This window comes from Cnephaeus nilssonii (genome assembly GCF_951640355.1).
Source record: "Cnephaeus nilssonii genome assembly, chromosome: 19".
Taxonomy (NCBI): Eukaryota; Metazoa; Chordata; class Mammalia; order Chiroptera; family Vespertilionidae; genus Cnephaeus; species Cnephaeus nilssonii.
This window is the reverse complement of record NC_137090.1, coordinates 10609495-10630099: the sequence shown is the minus strand read 5'-3', so window position 1 is coordinate 10630099 and position 20605 is coordinate 10609495. Positions and strand designations below refer to the sequence as shown.

The 20605-nt window shown below is 58.4% G+C and overlaps 3 protein-coding genes across 7 annotated transcripts; all 3 read left to right on the top strand.

Annotated features, from left to right (window-relative positions):
* Positions 1-1259: 1259 nt before the first annotated feature.
* Positions 1260-8308, top strand: HOXB9 (homeobox B9). Its single transcript, XM_079797472.1, has 2 exons — positions 1260-1964; positions 4590-8308. The coding sequence occupies exons 1-2, from the start codon at positions 1436-1438 to the stop codon at positions 4823-4825; spliced, it is 765 nt and encodes a 254-aa protein (XP_079653598.1). The 5' UTR covers positions 1260-1435; the 3' UTR covers positions 4826-8308.
* On the top strand, positions 1847-16702 carry HOXB8 (homeobox B8). 5 transcript variants are annotated; one of them, XM_079797473.1, is made up of 4 exons: positions 1847-1964; positions 10202-10260; positions 12989-13460; positions 14302-16702. In XM_079797473.1, the coding sequence occupies exons 3-4, from the start codon at positions 13037-13039 to the stop codon at positions 14607-14609; spliced, it is 732 nt and encodes a 243-aa protein (XP_079653599.1). In that variant the 5' UTR covers positions 1847-1964; positions 10202-10260; positions 12989-13036; the 3' UTR covers positions 14610-16702. The 5 variants fall into 5 exon arrangements, with proteins under 5 accessions (XP_079653599.1, XP_079653601.1, XP_079653600.1 ...); XM_079797475.1 differs by lacking the exon at positions 1847-1964 and adding an exon at positions 9220-9383; XM_079797474.1 differs by lacking the exon at positions 1847-1964 and adding an exon at positions 9220-9469.
* A 58-nt stretch (positions 16703-16760) lies between these two features.
* HOXB7 (homeobox B7) lies at positions 16761-20596 on the top strand. The gene is made up of 2 exons (XM_079798822.1): positions 16761-17301; positions 19449-20596. The coding sequence occupies exons 1-2, from the start codon at positions 16902-16904 to the stop codon at positions 19700-19702; spliced, it is 654 nt and encodes a 217-aa protein (XP_079654948.1). The 5' UTR covers positions 16761-16901; the 3' UTR covers positions 19703-20596.
* Positions 20597-20605: the final 9 nt, after the last annotated feature.

Below are 20605 nucleotides of genomic sequence, written 5' to 3'. Positions count from 1 at the left end.
CAGGGGATTTGGAAACTCCAGCCAGAGAAGGCGGCGGGTGGGTGGGAGACTCACCCCGCCCCCCAGGCTGCCTATGCTGGTTGGTGCCCAACACTCGTGTTTGGAGATCTTTCTGGACGGCAGTGAGGGGTGAGAGGAGGGGGACAGGAGAGCCTTGAGAGGCTCCGTCCTCCCTGGGTGGCAGGGGAGGTAGCTGGACCCCTTCCCACACCTCTGCTCGCTGACACTTTAGGGAAGTCCCCTTAATCCTTTGTCACATCCAGCTCCCCCAGCTGGGCAATTTTAAGGGCCTGGCCTGTTATTCCGTGGAGGGAAGGAGAAATGGCTGTGCCCCCCCCCCCCTCCAACCCCATACTTCCCTCTGGCCAGGGCCAAAGAGAGGTCCGAGAAGTCTGAAGGCGCTTTGGCTAGGTGTATTCAACTCTTCCAGAGGCTCAACTTCCCAGGGCCCGATGAATCCCTTTAAACTCATGCAGGTTCTAATTTTAGGACAGCTAACATTTTAGGACAGGATTTTGGGACACTCACCCCCCTTATATTCCCCTCTCTCAGCTACTGAGGGGTCAGGAGAAACTCCCGGGGCAGTAACCTTCCTCAAAGAGTCGCAGAGAGCCCCCCTCCAAAGAGGATACCCTTCTTTAAAACCCCTAACTTCTCTCCCCACCATCTCCAATGAATGGCTGCTGCGCAGTTGTTTAATAAACATCTTGTGACAAGAAGACAGAAAAGAGGAAAGGAGGGCCCGAGGGATGGAGTGAAGGTGTGTGTATTGGGGCGGGGGGGGGGGGGGTAGGGAACACTTCCCCGGTTAATTATGCCGTGGGCCCTTGTAGCTGCTCCCAAGCTGGGGCTCTGTCCCTCCCACCATCCTGCTCTCCCTCTCTCCCTCCCCGACCCGCCTGGGGAGAGGGCTCCGCAGCCCGCGTCCCTCCGGAGGCAGCCCGCTGCTCCCCCTCCGCCTCTCCTCCGCCCCCGCCACCCCCCCCCCCATCGAGAACTCCACCCCCCTTCTTGCAAAAGGCGGGGGGACCGGGCGGCCGGCTGCTCTCGCTGAGGTTACGTGGCCGCCCGAGCCCTGACGTGGTAGCACATTGCATCAGCATAAAACAATCCATCCTCGATATGGAATGCGGTGCGGACGGCTGACAGCGCGAGCGCAGCCCCCTCGCCGGATTGATTTATGCCGGAGCTGACGCTTTATCAGGCAGTCGGAAAAACTTTGACCAATCATTTTGCAAGGAGCGCCGAGCCGGGCTGCTCCACTGTACTTTGTTGGCTGAGAAGTTGAGCAGGGGGTGGGGGTGGGAGGGTGGGGGGCCGGGGGGGTCGTGTCCGAAAGCCCTCACCCCGGTCCGGGTGCCACCTCTCCCTTGCCTGGGCGCCGCCGCGCGAGCGCTTCCCTTCCCCCTTGCTAGCGCCCGGATAATGTCTGAGAATGTCCATTTCTGGGACGCTTAGCAGCTATTATGTCGACTCGATCATAAGTCACGAGAGTGAGGACGCGCCTCCAGCCAAGTTTCCTTCCGGCCAGTACGCGAGCCCCCGGCAGCCGGGCCACTCGGAGCACCTGGAGTTCCCCTCCTGCAGCTTCCAGCCCAAAGCGCCGGTGTTCGGCGCCTCCTGGGCGCCCCTGAGCCCGCACGCGTCCGGGAGCCTGCCGTCCGTCTACCACCCCTACATCCAGCCCCAGGGCGTCCCGCCGGCCGAGAGCAGGTACCTCCGCACCTGGCTGGAGCCGGCGCCGCGCGGCGAGGCGGCTGCGGGGCAGGGGCAGGGGCAGGGCCCGGCGGCGGTGAAGGCGGAGCCGCTGCTGGGCGCGCCGGGGGAGCTGCTCAAACAGGGCACGCCCGAGTACAGTTTGGAAACTTCGGCGGGCAGGGAGGCCGTCCTGTCTAATCAAAGACCCGGCTACGGGGACAATAAAATTTGCGAAGGAAGCGAGGACAAAGAGAGGCCGGATCAAAGTAAGTTATAAAAAGTGAGGAAATACCCAGGCCGAAGGCCAGGCGAGGGGGAGGGGAGAGGCAATAAACGGCGGACAATGTGAAGGGAAACCGCGGCGCAGCCGGAGAGCGAGCGGGGGGCGGAGGGACGAGGGCGGAAGGAAGGAAGGAAGCCGGCCGGGTGTCCCCGAGGGGAGCCCGGGGCCGCGGGAGGAGCGACGCCCCCACGGCGCAAAGTCCGGGAGGAAACTGGGGAGCAGGGGCCAACTCGCTGCTCTCTCGGCCTCCCTCCCCCCACTGGCCCGGAGGCCCGGCGGAAAGCTCGCGGGGAGGCTGGGGCCGGCGGGCCCGGGGAGGCGCTGGCGGGGCCGGCGGCAGCCCGCGAGGCGGAGTGCCCGCGCGGGCGGGGAGGGAGCGCACGCGGCGGCCCCGGCCCGCGCGGCTGGCAGAGCTCCCCGCGCCACGCGCGCACCGGCAAAGCGGGCCAAGGGGAAGTGGGAGGGGGCTCATTAGGATTTTATTTGCGATGCAACAGCTTGGCGGAGGACGGAGCCCAGCAGATTTCGAGCAGGAGCGGCTCAGGGTCCGCGGCCGGCGCTGGGAGGGGCGGGGAAGCCCAGGACCCGGGCACTGAGCCCCTCCCCGGGTGCGACGGCCCCTCCCCGGGAGCCTTCCCTCCGGCCGCCTCCTCCTCTCCCCCGCTTCCTCTCCCGGGTCGCGGCTTCCTTTTCCTCGGCCTCCCGCTGCTCTCCCCGGGCTCCCTGGCCCCAGCCGGCGCTGTCCGCCTGGCGGGGAGTCGGGAATCGCTCCCGAACTTCGGGACCGACAGCCAGAGTGGAAGAGGAGAGATCCCGAAGGGACCCCCGGGGAGAGGAAGGGTGGGGGGGGGGGGGAGGAGAGGCTCACGGAGAGGCGCAGAACTTCACCCTCTGACGGCAGTTTCTCTTCACCTCCCACTCCTCCATCAGCACCCCCTCCGGGAACCGAGTCTGGCAATTTCCCGGAGGTGCTGCTGACCGAGGGTGGGGCGGTGGGAGGGAGGGTCCTGTTTTTTTGTCTTTAAGGTTGAGAAGAGCAAATAGGTTGGGGACTCGGCCCCAACCAATAACCCTCAGGCTGGTGGGGACCAGTCCTCACCCCTTCCTCTTTTTGGAGAGTGGGGGGTCAGAGGCTTACTCTCTGCTTGCTTTGCCAGATTTCCCACCGACAGAGTGGAAGACAGGCCCTTTGGGGTGTTCCTAGGGCCCGACTCCCCTGAGGGCCCTGTGGGGTCCCACCTGCCAGAGCTGGCATTTGGGTAACACCAGGCTCTTCCCAAACCCTCCCTGCTCACACCCAAATGGAGCCCCCCACCCCCAGGCCCCCCAAACTCTGCCTGGAAAACCCATTATTGCAAGGCAGCAGTTTGGTTAGGATCAATTATTAACATTTTTCCCTCTTTCATATTTAATGCGAATGTAGGTCCTATCACAGGCAATCACATTAAGGAAATAGCGCTGCAAATTGGTAAGACATGGTACTTAGTGTAGGATGGACCAGATTATTTTTTAAAAATATATTTCGTGCTTTTTTTTTATTTGGGGAGAAGGAATCTAGTAGAGGGTGGCTATTATTTTTAATAGCTCTGCTTTATTTGGCAACTTTTCTGAGTTCCAGGATAGGGAGAGAGACAGTAAGGAGAAGAGAAGCCTGTAAATATTTCTATCCCCCCCCCCACTCAATTACCCTTTTCTCTGTTCCCCTTCACCACATGGAGCCAGTTGGAGTGAAGTGTGCTGTGAAGAGCTCTCTGTTACCCCCGCCTTGTCCTTACCCCTGGCTCCCCACCTTGGGACTGGAGCAATCTTGCTTCCCAATTTCCCTGAACTTGCTTTCCCCAAACTGTGAGCTGAGCAGGAGCGGAAAAGGAGAGACGATTGCAACCATAAGTTATCTGGGAGCCCCCGGCGCTCCCTGGTCCACAGACTGGAGCTGATATATGGTTGCAATTGGGGTTGCTTGTGAATTGGAGTGTGCTGGATGTTTGCATCTCTAAGTGCGGACACATATTTGTGGTGTGTGTGTATATGGGGGGGGCGGTATCTACATGGACATTACATGCCTGCTACCATGTGGCCAAGAGACTAGAGCTTGTGACCGAGGCACGGTGGACTGGGACTGGGCTGGCGGGCCAAGAGGTCTCTTGTCTGTGGCTGAACAGAAGCTGCTCTCCCCCAGCCCAACCCTCTCACCTCCCAGACCTAGAGCCAGGACCTTCAGATCAGCCACCCCTAGTTAGACCGGTGGTGCAGGGGGGCGGGGGGGGGGGTCACCATGCTGGGCTCTGACTTGAGTCCTTACCTGTTTGGACCCAAGTGTAGAAAGAGATAGAAAGAGGCCGCAGGCGGGCAAAGCTTTGGCCATGCTGGGCAGCCGGGCATCTGGTTGGCTCCCTCCTACCCAAGTAACCTCCACCTAGAGATGTCCATAGCTGCTCCTGACCCAGTGCTGGGCCCCTTTCTGGGAACTTGAAGGCCCCGTGCCCCTTTCTCCAGTGCCAGATGGGGAGTAGATTGCCAGGGGTGTGCCCTCTTGGAAGGAGAACAGGAGAACCCTTCACTCCCCCCCCCCTTCCCTTCTTTGATTCTATCGCTGCTTCTCTTTCAGCCAACCCTTCTGCTAACTGGCTGCACGCTCGCTCTTCCCGGAAAAAGCGCTGTCCCTACACCAAATACCAGACGCTGGAGCTAGAGAAGGAGTTTCTGTTCAATATGTACCTCACCAGGGACCGTAGGCACGAGGTGGCCAGACTCCTCAATCTGAGTGAGAGACAAGTCAAAATCTGGTTTCAGAACCGGCGGATGAAAATGAAGAAAATGAATAAGGAACAGGGCAAAGAGTAAAGATCCCCCCTCCCCTCCCCGCTCCCTCCCCATCTCAAGCTTATTTATAAGTGGTGGCTGCAAAGCCAGTGCTGTCTGGGATGTATTCAAGTGGATGGGGAAGGGAGTCTTGCTCTTCAAAGTCCTTTCCCCGCAATCTAGAGCCTCCTTTCTGCCGCCCTCACCAGCCCTCTTCTCCCTAGAGCTCAGGAGAAAGTTTTGTTAATTTAGAAGGTAGATGTAGTTGGTTCTTAAGAAGGGAATGGGCCACAAGGAAAGAGAGACCCTAGTTGAACCCCTAGCAATCCCCTCCCCACCCAGTTTTTTGGGGAAGCCCCAGCCCCTCACTTCCAGCCTGCCTGTTTCCCTCTCCACCTATCCCAATGCCACCCGGGGACACTCCAGCTGCACACAGCCCAGCAGATGCCCTCATACATGAAGCCTGGGGCCCACAGTAGTGACAGGGAGAGCTCACAGCCAACACTCCAAGGAAGTAACCTCCCAAGTGCAGACCATCCGGGCACCACCAATCTGTTGGAACAGCCAGCACACCATCAGGCAGATTCTACCCCTGATGCAAACACAGAGCAGGATGCCTAGAGACACGCTCCTGAATGAGGCATCGCAGCCCAAGGGGCTGAATATCACCATGCCACCCCACAGAACCCCCAACTCTACCCCGCCGGGCCCAAGGGCAAAGGGGATCAACTCAGCCCCCAAACTGGTGGGCTAGAGGGGGTAAGGGAAGGCAGCGGTAGTCTTAGGAGGGGATCTTAGGTTTTATGAAGGCATTCCACACATTTTGTTGCAGGAAACGTTTAATTCTGCATGTTGTTTTCCTCTCCTTCCCACAAAAGGAGGTCAAATCGTGGGTCGTAAGCCTTGACCATGTTGTCCATCCATTCATCTGTGTCCCGCTTGTCTGAGACTGTAGCTCCTCTTGCTCTCCACCGGCCCTGCATCCTTCCGCATCCCCCCAGCTCCGAAATCAACTCTGGTTGGCCAAATCCACCTTGCACCAGCGAGTCAAGCCGGCCCTTGTAGGAAACCCTCCGCCCTCCACCCCTCTAGGTCAGCCCTGCCTTGGGCAGGAGAGTCGGGGCGGAGAGTCCCGTGGAGAATTGATTGAGAATCGATTCCTGAGCGCCCTTCCGGGATAAGTTGCTGCGGACAAGGAGGAGCAAAGGCTCCCGCGCGCGCTCGGCCCGGGGCGCATGCCTCCCCGTCCTGCCCAGGTCCGGACCCACTCGGAGGAGTCGCGGGAATTGGCGGCTGCCCGCCCGCCCGGGCGCAGAGAGAGACCGGTCCGGCGCCGATCTGCGACCCGCTCCGGGCCTGGATGGCGACCTGCACGGCTGCTTCACGCACGCTTCTGGGGATCAGTCCCGCGTGCAAAGGAAAAGGCGGATGGCACCTAAGCTTCAGGCCGAAGCTTCTTCCTCTCTCCTTCCCTTCCCCCCACCTCTCCAGTCCCTTCAATTCCATGGACTCTTGCTTCTGCGTCTCCCTCCCTTGCAAGGGGACATTCCAGTAGAACTTTTTTTTTTGCTTTGTCAGTGGCTGTGAAATTGTGCTGTGTTTTGTGATTTCTTTGGGGGTGATTGTGTCGCCTGTTTTCAGTTGTCTCTTATGTGGGAGGGTGGTGGGTGGGAGTGGGGAGGGTAAGGGGCCTAGAGCTCTGATTGTTTTGGAAGAAAAAAAAAAAGAAAAAAAGAACAAAAAATATATATCACTCTAGAAAATAAACCTCCTCTTGTGTCTTATTCTGCGCTGGCTCTTCTCACCTGGCCAGGACTAGAGGGTCTCGTTCCACGAGGGTGGCCTGGAAAAAAGGAAGTTTCTCCTTAGACCGAGCAGAGCAGGCTCCTGGTGGAGCTGAGAGCCGGGCTGCACCCAAGGGCCCAAGACCACTGCTTCCACGGAGCAAGGGCCTTCCCCGGGAGAGCTGGGAGCTGGGAGGGCAGGATAGGGAAGAGGATCGGTTTGGAGAGGGGTCTGGTCTCGCTTCCTCCCAAGTTGCACCAGGGACCTCCCACAAGTTCCAGAGCCAGAGAGGGAGGGCAAGGCCGGGCCCCGTGGCTGCTCTCAGCTGCCTGAGGATGGCACCGTGGTTTGGTCACTTTAAAAGTCTCATGCCCGTAAGGAAGGCAGGAACTTCCTTCTGCTGTTCCCCGCAGCCGCCGGAGGAACGGGTTAGGCAGAGAGGCCTCCGGGAGGCTGAGCCCTCCTTTCTTCCATTCAGGAGGATCAAACCCCTTAGGGCTCTTGGTTCCCCTCCTGGAATTTGAGGCTCCAATTTGAGCCAAAGGCAGCTCCCTTGGTATAAAGCGGGTGGAGGCTGGTAGAGGCGGCGACCTGGGCAGGCAGCTCCCACCGGCAAGGAGAGAGGATTGAATGTGGAACAGAATTGTCTCAGGAGAGAGAAAAACATTCCCTTTCCAATCAGACCCCAGAAGTAAGTTCTGCTGGGAGAGGCACCCTTCTGTCCCCTTCAGACGGTGGTGTCCCCACCAGCGCCCCTTTGGAGACTGCTGTTCTGGGGGCAGTCCTGTCCTCCGCATCCAGGCTCTGGGACTGGGCTCGTACTGGGCTGGCGCTGGGGAACCCGCCTCCCTCGGAGCCTCCCACCTGGCCACCACCGCAGCCCGGGGCGGCCGGCAGGGACCCTAAGGGTTCGGGGTAGAGGTGGGGACAAAGCTGAACCTGAGTGAAAGGATCCTGGAGTGAAAGGATCCTGGAGCCGGGCCTACCCCTCTCCAGCGAACAAAGGGATGCGCTAATCAGACCGCTAGCCGGAGGCAGGAGAAAACGGAGCTCCGGCACACGGCGGCGGAGCCTGGCACCCGCCTCGTCCAAGGGTTCCATTCGGGTTATCGAATGGATCTGGCTTTAGAGTTTGTGTAGACTAGGCTCCCTCCTCCTCCTGGTCTCCCCGGAGCCGGCCGGGGGCTGAGAGGGAGCCGGGAAGGCCGGGTGCCGCCCAGAGCAGCGCCGCGGGGCAGGGGGCCACCGCGCTGGGCGAAGGCTCGGGCGGCATTGGCGTCCTCCGCGGCGCTGGCTTCTTTCAAGACAGACAAAGGCGAGGATGCGGAGGCCGGGGAGCCGGAGGTGGGGAAAGCTGCTGCCATAAAAGAAAGCGAGAGACTCGGGGAGGAAGAGCGCGGAGAGTGCCAGACAGAGAAGCCGGGAGAGGCATTCAATGCCGTGCGCGCAGCCATAAAAGAATATGACCGCTATAAAAGTTTATAGCGTATAAATTTCTGAAGGTTAAGAAACTAAACAGCAGCAAAGCAAACAGTGAGGGGAAACTTTCCGGAGCTGAGAGAGCCGCAGCTGGGCCTGGGCTCCGGGCCTGGCGGGGGGTGGGGGGCAAGGGGGGGAGGTAGGAGGGGGGACCGGCTCCCAAGCCCCCCCCCTTCCCCGCCCAGTACCGGGTTTGAGGTTTCCGGGGGCCCCAAGGGGCAAAGAGGGAGAAGAGGGAAGGGAGAGAGAAAAACACTTTGTTGTCACCAGTGCTTTAGAGAACGCAATTGGAACTCTGGTCTTTGTTCTTCACCCCCCCCCCCCCCCCAGAATCGGACGTCATAAAGAAGCCCCCTGCGCGTACACACACACACACACACACACACACACACACACACACACACACACACACACGTCCGGCGGGGCCAGACGTCTGGGCGCGGGCAGCCTCTTGATCCTGTTACAGTCCCATTCCACCCGCTCAGGCCTCCTCTCCCCCCACAAAAAGCCCAATTGTTTCTTCTCAGAATCTGAAACAATCGTGTTGGGTTTGAAAAGTGCTCGACTCCCCCTTTTACGGGCTGTAAACGGCTCACTGCTTGGCGGGCTGCACCAGAATTTCGGGGTCTTGAAATGGGGGATTGGTGTCAGCCGCGGCTTTTCTTTTTTCCTTCCCCACCCCCTCACCCTGTGTTTTTGTTTGTTTGTTTTTTTAGCTTCTCTGCACAATTCGACGAACCATTTCCTGATTCCCGATCCCTTTTCTCTCCCCGCTTTTCTGCCAATAACGAGAAAGTTTCTCCCCGCTTCTCGCCGGGGTGGCTGGCTCGCAGAGAAACTGGCCGAGCCGGTGGCGACGGCGCCTTTTCTCAGGATGGCCGCTAGATGGCAGCCTTGCTCCACGTGAAAATCCCCGGTGCGGCGGCTGCGGGCGCGGGCGGCTGCACTTCGCACCTTTGGTGGGCCCTGAATCTACGAACCGAGCGCTGCAGAAAGTCATGAATAATTTGTGCGTAATAAAAATATAGGGTTCATTATGGCCATTTCCCCCATTTTATAGATTTCAGATGTACTGATGTTGTTCCCCCCCCTCAAATGGTCAATTTTATGCATTTCCCCCAGGAGGAGGGCTCAGTGCTTCTCATTCCCCCAGTTCCTGTTCTGTGGGGCAACAAACGTAAATAGAACGGGGAATAGTAATGGTAGTAATAATAATAATAATAATAATAATAATAGGAATAATGGGTCTAAATAGAAGAGAATTGGTTCGGGAAAATGAGAGTTTTCCGGGGAGGGGAGCAACAGGAATGTCTGCGGATGCGGGTGAGCAAGTCAGGTGAGAGGGGAGAAGCGGCAGAAGAAGGTCAGATGGAGAGGAAGCTGCGGGAAATCTGCTGCCAGATCCGCAGGAGAGGGACCTGGGTGAGCTAGCCCGGGAGGTGGGGGGTAGGGGGTGAGGGGGGACAGTTTTTGGGGGAAATGGATTCGTGTCTCTGGTGGGATTGGAGGTGCCCATAGCCGGCGAGGTGGGCTCCGCGTGGGCTGAGGCTCCAAGAGCCTTTGTAAGTGTCGGGGTCTGGGCTGGGCGCGCGCCGGGTCGACCCGGGAGCGGGGCAGGGGCTCCCCGGAACGGCGAGGCGCGGAAGGCTGCCTTGTTTCGCCCGGAAAACGTGCGCGTTTTTCAGAAACGCGCGGGGCGGCCCGGCGGCGGCCCGGAGCAGCGGCTCGGTGTCACCCGGGGTCCGTGGTGTCCAGGTGCGAGCTCGGGCCCGGGCCCGGGCTCGGGGCGCAAACGTGGGGGGCACGGGTCCTTTCGCAGTTTGGCAGCTGGAGGCCTGGGCTCCGGGTGTTTCTCATTCTGAGCCCCGCGCACTGTCTGCCCATAGGCTCTACGATTCCAAATCTCCCATTTCCTCCGGACCCAGCCCGGTCCGCGCCCCTCCTTGGGACCAACCTGCGCGAGAAAGAGACCCCCTCCCCTCCTAGAATCAGCCCTCTCCTCCCCCAGGAGCGGGGGCGCAGAGGCGAGCGGAGTTTCTCAACTTGGGTTTCTCTAATAAATCTGCGCTCCGTTGGGTGTTTATAAATTATCTCCTCGCTCTTTCTTGTTGCGTGTTTTTTCTTCTTATAACAGAAACATTTTCCTTCCATCAGGAATTTCTGGCACGGTGTAGGGATGATTTAGAACAAGTCATTGAATTTCTACCTCACCGGTGAGTCCTCAAATCGTGACCATAAAATCCCCCCCCCCCACCCCCCGCATTTGATAAAAATGTTGCTTCGGCAACAACTTAACTCTCTCTCGCTTCCACTGCCTCGCCGCCCTCTGCGTCTTGGGCTGAAGATCCAACACTTTCCCTCCCTCTTCTCCCTTCTCTCTCCCTGGTCGCCCCGCTCCCATTCTCCGGATTCACCTTTGAAGGGCCAAGGGGCCCCGTGGTCACTTCCCCTGAGAAAGGCGATGGTTTGATTTTTACAAAGGTTGGGGTGAATAGGATCCCCGGAATACATAGCAAACCACTCTCCTGAATAAACAACAAATGGAATGTATTTGTAAAACCTCCACTTTTGTTGCTAGAAAATGTCTCTTTTCTTTCTCTCTCTCTCTCTCTCTCTCTCTCTCTCTCTCTCTCTCTTCCTTCTTTCTTCCCTTCCCTTCCCTTCCCTTCCCTTGGCCAGTGAGCCCCTCCCGGAGCCCATTGGTTCAGACCCTCAGACCAGGGCCTTCTGGAGCCTGGCCACCACCATCACCAGGCCTGGCAGGCCAGCAAAGGCCACCCGCTTAAGGGCATGGCACCAAGTCAGTTCGGATCTGCCGTCCTTATTTCAGGCCCCAGGTCCTCAGGTCTGGAGGGAAAGCCAAGCCCAACGAAAGGCTCCCCAAGGGGGAGGAGAGAAAATGGGGGACCCGGTGGCCTTGCCACATCCAAATCCCCTCTACCCCAAGGTCAGTTCAGGCGGTGACCGTGGCTCACAGGGTGCTGAAGGCTAAAAGGTGCCCCCTTCATACTCTCCCGCTGCAGCCAAGGCCTAGGGCCGAGGAGGGCGCACGGCAGTGGCATCAAGGCCTGGTGCCAGGGCCTGGTTGGTGCCCAGCAGTGGCTCCAGTGCCCTTTGCTCCCTTTGATGTGCTGACAGGCTTGGCGGTGCCCTCTCCCCCAAGGATGCTGGGAAGGTTGGGAGGCAACTGGGCTTGGTTACTGGGTCCCCAGGCCTGCGTGCAGGAGTGAGACAACCCAACCGGGGGCATCCTGCTGGTGGCATCAGGCTCCTCTCCCATCACAGGAAGTTGGCCCCCCAAAGCCCTGGCTGGGCCCCAGTGTCTTCTAGAGACCTCCTCCCCATTCCAGACCCCCCCACCAGGCTGTGCAAAAACTGCAGAATCCTCGGTTGCAGGGGGAACTTTGCTCCGTGCCCACTAACCAGAAAGTTTCTTCTCCCTCTCCGGTCCCTCCTCACACCCTCCCAGACCCCTTCTCCAAAGAAAAGCCTGGCTAGTGTGTTGAATGGGGAAACGTAGGTGAGTGGTCTGGAGGTGTCAGAGGGGGTGCTGGCCTGGGGGCTCCAGAGAAGGGGGTGGGGACAGGTGCTCTCCACAGCTGAAGGAGGCAAAAAAAAAATCTCGGAAAAGCCACCGTTTGCACCGAAAAAACACACCCATAATCATTTTCATTTTGGCTTTGCCGCCCCCACCGAGCTGCAGCCGTGCAGCGGGGGCGATCGAAGCTGCAGTTTTATAGCTGTAGAGGAAAGAACTCGTAAAATGCTAACAGCTTTTATGCGCTGCGGCATAAACAACAACAGACTCCGGCTTTATTGCTTTTTATAGTTTGTTAAAGAGTTTACAGGCGTTTTTCTGGGGGGGGGGGGGCGGCTACCCAGCCAATTCCCTTCACACGACAGTTAAACCTTTATCAATAATAAGGAAATTGATCATTAAAGCTTTAAATATGACTACCTCGTTTGTTGGAAAATATGTTTAGGAGAGGAAGCTGTATGATTTGATAACTTGTATTAAAATACCAATTACATTTATCGGACCTTTTAAAACTCAGCGCAATTAAGCCGTGTTCTTTTACATTTTTCCGAAGCGACCCTGACATTTAAAAAGACTCCAACTGCCTCGTTAAAAATCACGAAATTAACAGCGTGCCTGCGTCTGGCGCGTTGGGTCTCTGTGTGTGCGTGGTTGTGTAGGGTTTTTTTTTTTTTCGTGACTCCCCCACATCAGCCTTTGGGGGTGGTCTGCGAAGGTATTTGATTTGTTGTGAGGGGAGAGATATCTCATTAATGTAGGTAGTTAAACAGATTTAATCCGTATTCATTCTCTCTCCCCCCCCTCTCCCTCTCCCCCTCTCTCTCCCCCCCTCTCTCTCTGGGTGTTTTTTTTTTTCTTCCCCTCCTCCCCCCCCCCCTCGCGCTCTCCTCACTCCCTGGCGCTCGCTCGCTCTAGCTCTCTCGCTCTCACCCTCGTTCTGCGTTCTGTCCGGGAGGAGTACGGAGAAGCCAATAGGATGCGGGGTCTCTAATGGATGCAAATGATCATGAAAAGACAGTGCAAAATATGAAACAACTCATTTGCAGGGAAGTAAATCACCGAAAACTGTTTATGAACTGGCATCCTTTCTTCGAAATGTAAAGCGAGGACCTCTTTAAGTGGCGGTATATTTTTGTTTGGGGGGTGGGGGGTGGGGGGAGGGCGAGCGAGCCGGCTGCCATGCGAGCTTAGACTTTTGGAGGATTCGCTGTCCTTTTCTATTCCTGGAAATCACAAAAAGTGCGGCGGCCTCGCGGTCTTCTTCGCCTTTTTCCTTTCTTTTCTTTTTCCCCCTCCTCCCTTCCCCTCTCCTTTCCTGGCGAGGGTGACTAGGAGCCGGCGAATCCGCGTTTTTTTTCTCTCTCTCTCCCTCCCTCTCCCCCTCCCCACCCCCTCCCCAACAGCCCCCAACTACAGCCGCCGCCGCCGCCGCCGCCTCAAAATTCAATAAAATGAGCTCTTATTTCGTCAACTCACTGTTCTCCAAATACAAAACTGGGGAGTCCCTGCGCCCCAATTATTATGACTGCGGCTTCGCCCAGGACCTGGGCGGCCGGCCCACCGTGGTGTACGGCCCCAGCGGCGGCGGCAGCTTCCAGCACCCGTCGCAGATCCAGGAGTTCTACCACGGGCCGTCGTCGCTGTCCACCGCGCCCTACCAGCAGAACCCGTGCGCCGTGGCGTGCCACGGGGACCCCGGCAACTTCTACGGCTACGACCCGCTGCAGCGGCAGAGCCTGTTCGGGGCGCAGGACCCGGACCTGGTGCAGTACGCAGACTGCAAGCTCGCGGCCGCCAGCGGCCTGGGCGAGGAGGCCGAGGGCTCCGAGCAGAGCCCGTCGCCCACCCAGCTCTTCCCCTGGATGCGCCCGCAAGGTGAGCTCGAGGCCGGGCCGGCGCGGGGGGCGCGAGCCCAGAGGGCCCCGAGGCCGGGGAGGGGGCTGGGCAGGCCGGGGGTGTTCCCTCCGGCTCCTGGGAGACGCGCCTGCTGCCTTCAGATGGTCTCCCACTTCTTTCCTTCCTCCCTTTCTTCCTCTTTCCTTCTCTCTCTTTTTCTTATTCCTTTTTTTTTTGTGTGTGTGTGTTTGTTTCCCTTGAAGGAGGGTCGCTAAGAGACATTTCCTGAATCCATAAACCCCTCACCCCGCCTGACTTTTCTTCTTCTCCCCCTTCCTTCCCCCCTTTTACTGTTTTATGGGGGGTAGTGGAGAGAGGGTGGTGGGAGTGGGGGCGCTCAACTTTTGCACTTCTCAATTGCTTTATAGTTTAATTACCCTGAAGAAACTTTTCTTCTGGGGCACAGGCTCTGGGGGCTTTTCAAGGTGGGTCCATTCGTCCCCATCCTGGCATTTTTATTCTTATTTCCCCCCCACCACCCTTCACATCCTTCCTTCTAAAGTTTATGGCACTTTTAATAGATTTGAACCACCACCACCCCCCCTCACTCTCTGGTGCTTGTTACCAGGGGAGGCGGCTCCCCCTTTCTGGCTCCCTTACATTCAGTGGTGTCTGATCCCCCCCACCCCCCACCCCACCCCCCACCTCCAGCTGACCGCGGCCTCCTAGCGCCCCCTCCCCCGCGCGGGGTAGAAGGTCCCCTGCCCTTACTTATTATACTGGTCTCCCAGGCTGGTTCACGAATCTTCCAACCTTCCCCGTCTCTGTCCCCTCCCCCACCCGCCCCTTCCCTCCGTCTCGCCCTTTCCCCCATTCCCAGCAGCCGCCGGACGCAGGCGAGGCCGACAGACCTACAGCCGCTACCAGACCCTGGAGCTGGAGAAGGAGTTCCTATTTAATCCCTATCTGACTCGCAAGCGGCGGATCGAGGTGTCGCATGCGCTGGGACTGACAGAGAGACAGGTCAAAATCTGGTTCCAGAACCGGAGGATGAAGTGGAAAAAGGAGAACAACAAAGACAAGTTCCCCAGCAGCAAATGCGAGCAGGAGGAGCTGGAGAAGCAGAAGCTGGAGCGGGCCCCGGAGGCGGCGGAGGAGGGCGACGCGCAGAAGGCCGACAAGAAGTAGGCTCCGACTGGGACTGCCAGGGCCGCGGCCGCCCTCCGCCCGCCGGCCCCCCGCCCGCGCCGCCGCCGTCGCCCGCCCGCCCGCGCCCGCGCCCGCGCCCGCCCGAGAGCTCCGGTCCCGCGAGCGGGGCCCGGAGCCCGGCCTCCCGCCGCAGCGTCCCCACCGCGCCAGTCCCCGCTAGTGGTAGTATCTCGTAATAGCTTCTGTGTGTGAGCTACCGTGGATTTCCTTCCCTTCCAAGGGGGCCGGGGGGAAGACAAGGATTGTGAGCAAGGACTCCCTCGCCCAGCGAGGGTGAGCGGTTGCTGCTTGGCCGAGCCCCCCCTCCCCGCGCCCCCATCCCGTGTAAAAAGCCTCCTTGTGCAATGGTCCCCTTTTCCTTTGAACGTGCTTCCTTGTAATGACCGAGGTACCGATCTCTGCTAAGTTCTCCCAACAACATGAAACTGCCTATTCACGCCGTAATTCTTTCTGTCTCCCCTCCCACTCTCTCTTTCTCTCTCTTTCTCTCTCTCTCTTTGCCCCCCCCCTCCTTCCTCATTTCCTCCTCCCACCTCCTCTGTCCCCGCAGCCCTACCTAGCTCGCTGGCTTTCTCTCTTGCTTCTCTCTTTCCTCCCCCCCACTTCTTTGATTTGACAATTTCGTCTTAAGTGTTTCTCAAAAGAGGTTACTTTAGTTAGCATGCGCGCTGTGGGCAATTGTTAAAAGTGTTCTTAGGTTTACTGTGAAGAGAATGTATCCTGTATCCGTGAATTGCTTTATTGGGGAGGGAGGGAGGGCTAATTATATATTTTGTTGTTCCTCTATACTTTGTTCTGTTGTCTGCGCCTGAAAAGGGCGGAAGAGTTACAATAAAGTTTACAAGCAAGAACCCGAGACTGGCCGGGCCTCGCTCCTCATTTGCTCCAGGCGCCTTGCAGAGCTGGGGGGAGCCGGGCCCCGGGGCTCCTGCGCCCGCCAGGCCGGGCCGTGCAGAGGAGGGGGCGGGGGCTGGAGGCAGGTGGTGCGAGTCCCTCGACCCAGGAGCGCAGGGGGCGAGGGAGGCGGCTGCTGCGTGATTGGAGGAGAGAGGGACGAGGGAGGGGAGCCAAGAGAAACCCCCACCCTTTGCGTTCCGAGACTGCGTGGCCCTGGAGACCCCAGCCCTGGCCAAGCCGGAGAGATGCGCCTGGGCCGGTGGCTGTATCCTCGCCACCTTCTTTGTTTCTCTGTGCCCTCGTGTGTGTGTGTGTGTGTGTGTGTGTGTGTGTGTGTGTGTGTGTGTGGAGGGGAGGGGGCGGAGGAGGAGTGCAGGGCTACTGAGCAAGCTTACATATTTTTATTTTTCCGGACTCTGATGGGGGGAACAGGAGGAGAGGTGAGATGCTCTGGCCTGCCTCTCCCTCGCTGGGACTTGGCCACCCAGGCCCAGCTCCGAGGGCTTGGCTCGCCGCCTGCCTTCCTTCGCTCCCTCTGCTCCTCCGGCAGCCGGGCAGCCGCTCGACGGAGGCATCCGCCTCCCGGAACCAGAAGAGCCGCGTACCGGGCCGCCCTCCTCCCTTCCTTTCTCTTCCCACCCACCCCACCCCCCTTCCTTTTTTAAAAACATTTTTAAATTTTCAAACCTTTTTTTTTTAAGCCACCAGAAAAACGCAGCATCCAACACCCGTGGGCTGGATCCGGCGCCTTCAGGAACACCCACGAAGTCTGGCTCCTTCCCCGCCCTAGGTCTGGGGCGCCGAGAGCCAGGCTCCCCGCGCTCCTCACTCAGGCGGACCGGGCCGAGCCCCCCCAAAGGCCCAGCCAGGCCGACCTGGTCCGGATTAATAAAGACCTGACTTGCCCACACCCACCCGCCCCGTGGCGTGCAATCCCCGCATTTGTTTCTCGCTGGGCCGCGGCCTGGGAAGGAAGGGTGGGGGGCGGCCACACGGGTGGCTCAGAGGTTATTTATTTTCCCGGCCCCTCAACGCCTGGCTCCCCGGATCTCGCCGGCAAGCGGCCTCCAGCCCACGGGGGTCGGCAGCGGCCCTGGAGCCCCCAGCCCCAATCCACAGAGCTTGTCTTCCCCATTCATTATTGATCATATTTTATAAATCCAACGCCACACAATTTTTTCCACATTACCGGAGCCGTGGGGAGGCGGCCCGGCCATTGGCGGAGGGGACGTCACGTGGGCGGGGTCACGTGGCCCGGGGAGGAAAAAGGGGGTCCTTTTTGGTGTAAATCTGGACTCTAATTCTGTAATATATCAAGGAATCTCGTAAAACCGACACTAAAACGTCCCTGCCTACAAATCATCCGGCCAAATTATGAGTTCATTGTATTATGCGAACGCTTTATTTTCTAAATATCCAGCCGCAAGTTCGGTTTTCGCCACCGGAGCCTTCCCCGAACAAACTTCTTGCGCGTTTGCTTCCAACCCCCAGCGCCCGGGCTATGGAGCGGGGTCGAGCGCCTCCTTTGCCGCCTCGATGCAGGGCTTGTACCCCGGCGGGGGGGGCATGGCGGGCCAGAGTGCAGCCGGCGTCTACGCGGCCGGCTACGGGCTCGAGCCGGGTTCCTTCAACATGCACTGCGCGCCCTTTGAGCAGAACCTCTCCGGGGTGTGTCCCGGCGAACCCGCCAAGGCGGCGGGCGCCAAGGAGCAGAGGGACTCGGACTTGGCGGCAGAGAGTAACTTCCGGATCTACCCCTGGATGCGAAGCTCAGGTAACGCCACGCACCGAGCCGGCCCGAGCCGCAGTGGCCTGGGCACATCCCCCGGCTGGCGCCCCCTTCCCGGCCAAGCGCCCCTTTCCGCGTCCACAGCGCTCCCCCGGCAGGAGGTGGGCCCTGGGGACGCGGCACCCCCTTGGCCGCGACCCGGCGCGCCGCCTCCACCCCAGTTTGGCTTGGTGCTCTCAGGCTCGCTCTGCTTCCCGGCGGCTCTCTCCCCGCCAACAGCACAGCGCTCGGCTCCCCCAGCTCGCCCCCCACCCTTCCTCTCAGCCTTTTAGCTTTAAATATTTATCAGCCGCGCCCGCAAAGGCCGGAGCAGAGGCCGTTTGTCTTGCGGAGGAAGGCTAGGGTTTGCAGAGAATAGCCATTAGGGTTCTCCCCCCTCCCCGCCCCCCTTACCCCCGCTGGGGATCTCAGCTCTGGGTGTGTCCCCCAGTCTCAGCTTGGATAAGGTCTAAGGGAGGGGGCTGCAGCGATGAGCACTTCTCCCCTCCCCCTTCCTTCCCAGCCAACCCTGCTCCCCCATTATTCCCTTCTGGACAATTAGAGGTGGGCTCTAGAGGGCTGGCGGGAGGAAGGGGTGTGAGAGATTAGGATCCAGCCTGGGACACAGAGCCAGAGAGGCAGGTGGAGAGAGGGGGCAGGCTGAGGGCAAGAGAGATGGGGCTCCTGACCCCACAGTGAACTTGGGAAGGGGGAGGCAGGAGAAAGAGAGGAAGGGGCAGAGGCCTCATGGGAGTACAAGGGGCTTACTCAGGTGCCCTCCCTAGGGCTCCCAACCCGCCCCCCCCCCGGAGAACTGGCCAACAGGTCCGCAGGTATTATTCCAGAAGGGTGCCGGTCCTCTTGGAGGGAGGCACTGGGACTTTACAGAGCCAAATCAAGAGTTAGAAAATACAGGCCACTAAGCCAGCTGCTGTAGGAACCCCAAGAGTCCAGGTGCTCCATGGAGTTCCCTGACAAGCCTTTCCCAGACATCCTTCCTAGTGCTGCCCTGGACTCAGCGGTCAACCCCAAGGTCCAGAAGGCCCAAGACGTGTGGTCAGACGCTCCCCATCCAGCCAGGGTTGAGGGCCAGGAGAAGACCAGCTCCTACGCCATCAGTATTGGTGGTCACGCTCCCCATTACCTGCTCCGTAATTCAACTGCCTTTCCAGCTGATTTATCAAAGTCCCAATTTTTCTGCTCGTAAACATTTCAGCTTGGCTTTTATCTGACTTGAAATGAGGGCCCCCCAGTCTCTCCTCCCACCAGCTTCTTCCCCGGAGGGCTGGCACCAGCACCTCCCCCAGTTCCACCTCCCCCAAGCCGCCTCAGGGTTTGGGGCCTAACCTGGGAAGCTCTCCTCTGCCCCTCAGCCCCCACCATCCAAATACTTTATGTTCTACCCCCACCCCAGGCTGCTGTGTGTACTCTCCCCTGTGCTTCCCTGAAGGCCCAGAGATTGCTGTGGAGAGCTAGGCTGTGGGGCAGGTGGGCAGGCAGACAGCCTGTCCCTGTACGAGCCTCTGCCCCTCACCGGAAAACAGTCATCAGAGGGCAACTGCTCTGAGACCAACCCCAGGCTCCAAGGAAATCTGTAAATTCTCACCAACTCCTCATTCCACAAGGGGGGGGGGGTGGGGAAGGAGGGGAAGGACTGGACATAGGAGGGTCCTTTGTCTCCTTTTCCTTTTGGGAAAAGCACTCAGGCCAGGCCTACTGCTTTATATCAGGGTCACTCACGTGGTTTCCATTGCCCCCTACCCCAAAGACCATCAGAGCCAGCCCCCAAGGGCTTGAGGCCTCTAGTCCTGAGGGTGGTGGAAAGATTAAGGTCCCTTCATCCCACATACACCCCTTAGGCGCTGGGCCTTTAACGGGCAGCAGTTTAGACGTTGGGTTCAGAGGCCCTGGGCTGGAAGACTTCTTGGCTGGAAAATGGGAATATTTGCCTGCGAAGGCCTGTAGAAATGTCTGCACACCAAGGAAGAGGGTGTGCATCGGCTGGGGTATGGAAAGTGAAAATTTGGTTTAATGGAAAAATGGGCTCTTCCAACCACTGACTCCAAATCACACCCTAGGTCTAAGAGGGAGATGGGCACTCTCCTGGCTTTTCCCCCCACACGCACTGATTTTTCTCTAAACGCTGTGCGCAGGGGCCGACCGCAAGCGAGGCCGCCAGACCTACACCCGCTACCAGACCCTGGAGCTGGAGAAGGAGTTCCACTACAACCGCTACCTGACTCGGCGGAGGCGCATCGAGATCGCGCACGCGCTCTGTCTCACGGAAAGACAGATCAAGATCTGGTTCCAGAACCGCCGCATGAAGTGGAAAAAGGAGAACAAGACGGCGGGCCCCGGAGCCCCTGAACAGGACAAGGCTGAGGCTGAGGAGGACGAGGAAGAGTGAGGGATGGAGATGGGGTAGAGGAAGAGAGAGATGAGGAAGGGAGAGAGGGAGAAGCCCAGCTTTGGGAACTGAACCAGGAAATTCAGATCAAATAGGGGAGGAAACCCTATTTAAATGGAAAACCGTTAAGATTTTTTTAGGAGAGAAGGTGAAATTTCGGTTTCTTAACACTGAAAACAAAAACTACCTATAGAAAAGTCCGCCGGCTCTGTTTTGTACAGTATGGGAAGGACGTCATCTACCTGTTCTATAGCTTTCTGGAATTTGCCTCCCCTTTTCTATGTCGCTATTGTAAGGTCTTTGTAAAATGTTGCTGTTTTGTAAGCCCCCTTCGTTGAGGCTGTCTTTTGTGGTCTGTGGGTCTGGACTAACGTGATGTTCCCCCGCTCTCATGAGCCCACCTTCCCAGTAGAGGCACTGATGGGGCCTTAGGGAGCCCCAAGGACCTACTGACTAGCTCCATTGTCCTCTGTGCACCTGCCCTGCCCCAAGCTCCTTGCTCCCGCCAGCGCTGTGATCCTCTTTACATTCCATGTGTATCTGAAGAATGGAGAAATAAAACACAATTTAAAAACAAACGGATGCTCTATTTTCTGTGTCTCCCTAAGGCAGGGAGGGGGTCAGGGTTAGCCATGCACCCCTCTCCTGTAACGTCTGATGCTGGCCTGTTTCTTTCTGTGCTGGGGTCTGCTCTTTTTCCTGGTGCCCCTGCTCTGGGGGCTGCCAGCTAGTGAACTCCAACATCATACACACATTCCCTTTACATTTTTTTTTACAGACGATGACACACACAAATGCACACCATCCTATATTTATAGGCGGACATCACACATAAAGAAATATATATTGTCACATACAGTCACAAAGAAACACTCATCTTTATCTATTCACAAATACACGTAC

Excerpts from the sequence above, each read along its gene's own strand:
- HOXB9 (XM_079797472.1), top strand. The coding sequence starts at position 1,436 with ATGTCCATTTCTGGGACGCTTAGCAGCTATTATGTCGACTCGATCATA. Across the intron at positions 1,965-4,589 it reads CAAAGAGAGGCCGGATCAAA|CCAACCCTTCTGCTAACTGG; the intron begins GTAAGTTATAAA and ends CTTCTCTTTCAG.
- HOXB8 (XM_079797473.1), top strand. The coding sequence starts at position 13,037 with ATGAGCTCTTATTTCGTCAACTCACTGTTCTCCAAATACAAAACTGGG. Across the intron at positions 13,461-14,301 it reads CCCCTGGATGCGCCCGCAAG|CAGCCGCCGGACGCAGGCGA; the intron begins GTGAGCTCGAGG and ends CCCCATTCCCAG.
- HOXB7 (XM_079798822.1), top strand. The coding sequence starts at position 16,902 with ATGAGTTCATTGTATTATGCGAACGCTTTATTTTCTAAATATCCAGCC. Across the intron at positions 17,302-19,448 it reads CCCCTGGATGCGAAGCTCAG|GGGCCGACCGCAAGCGAGGC; the intron begins GTAACGCCACGC and ends CGCTGTGCGCAG.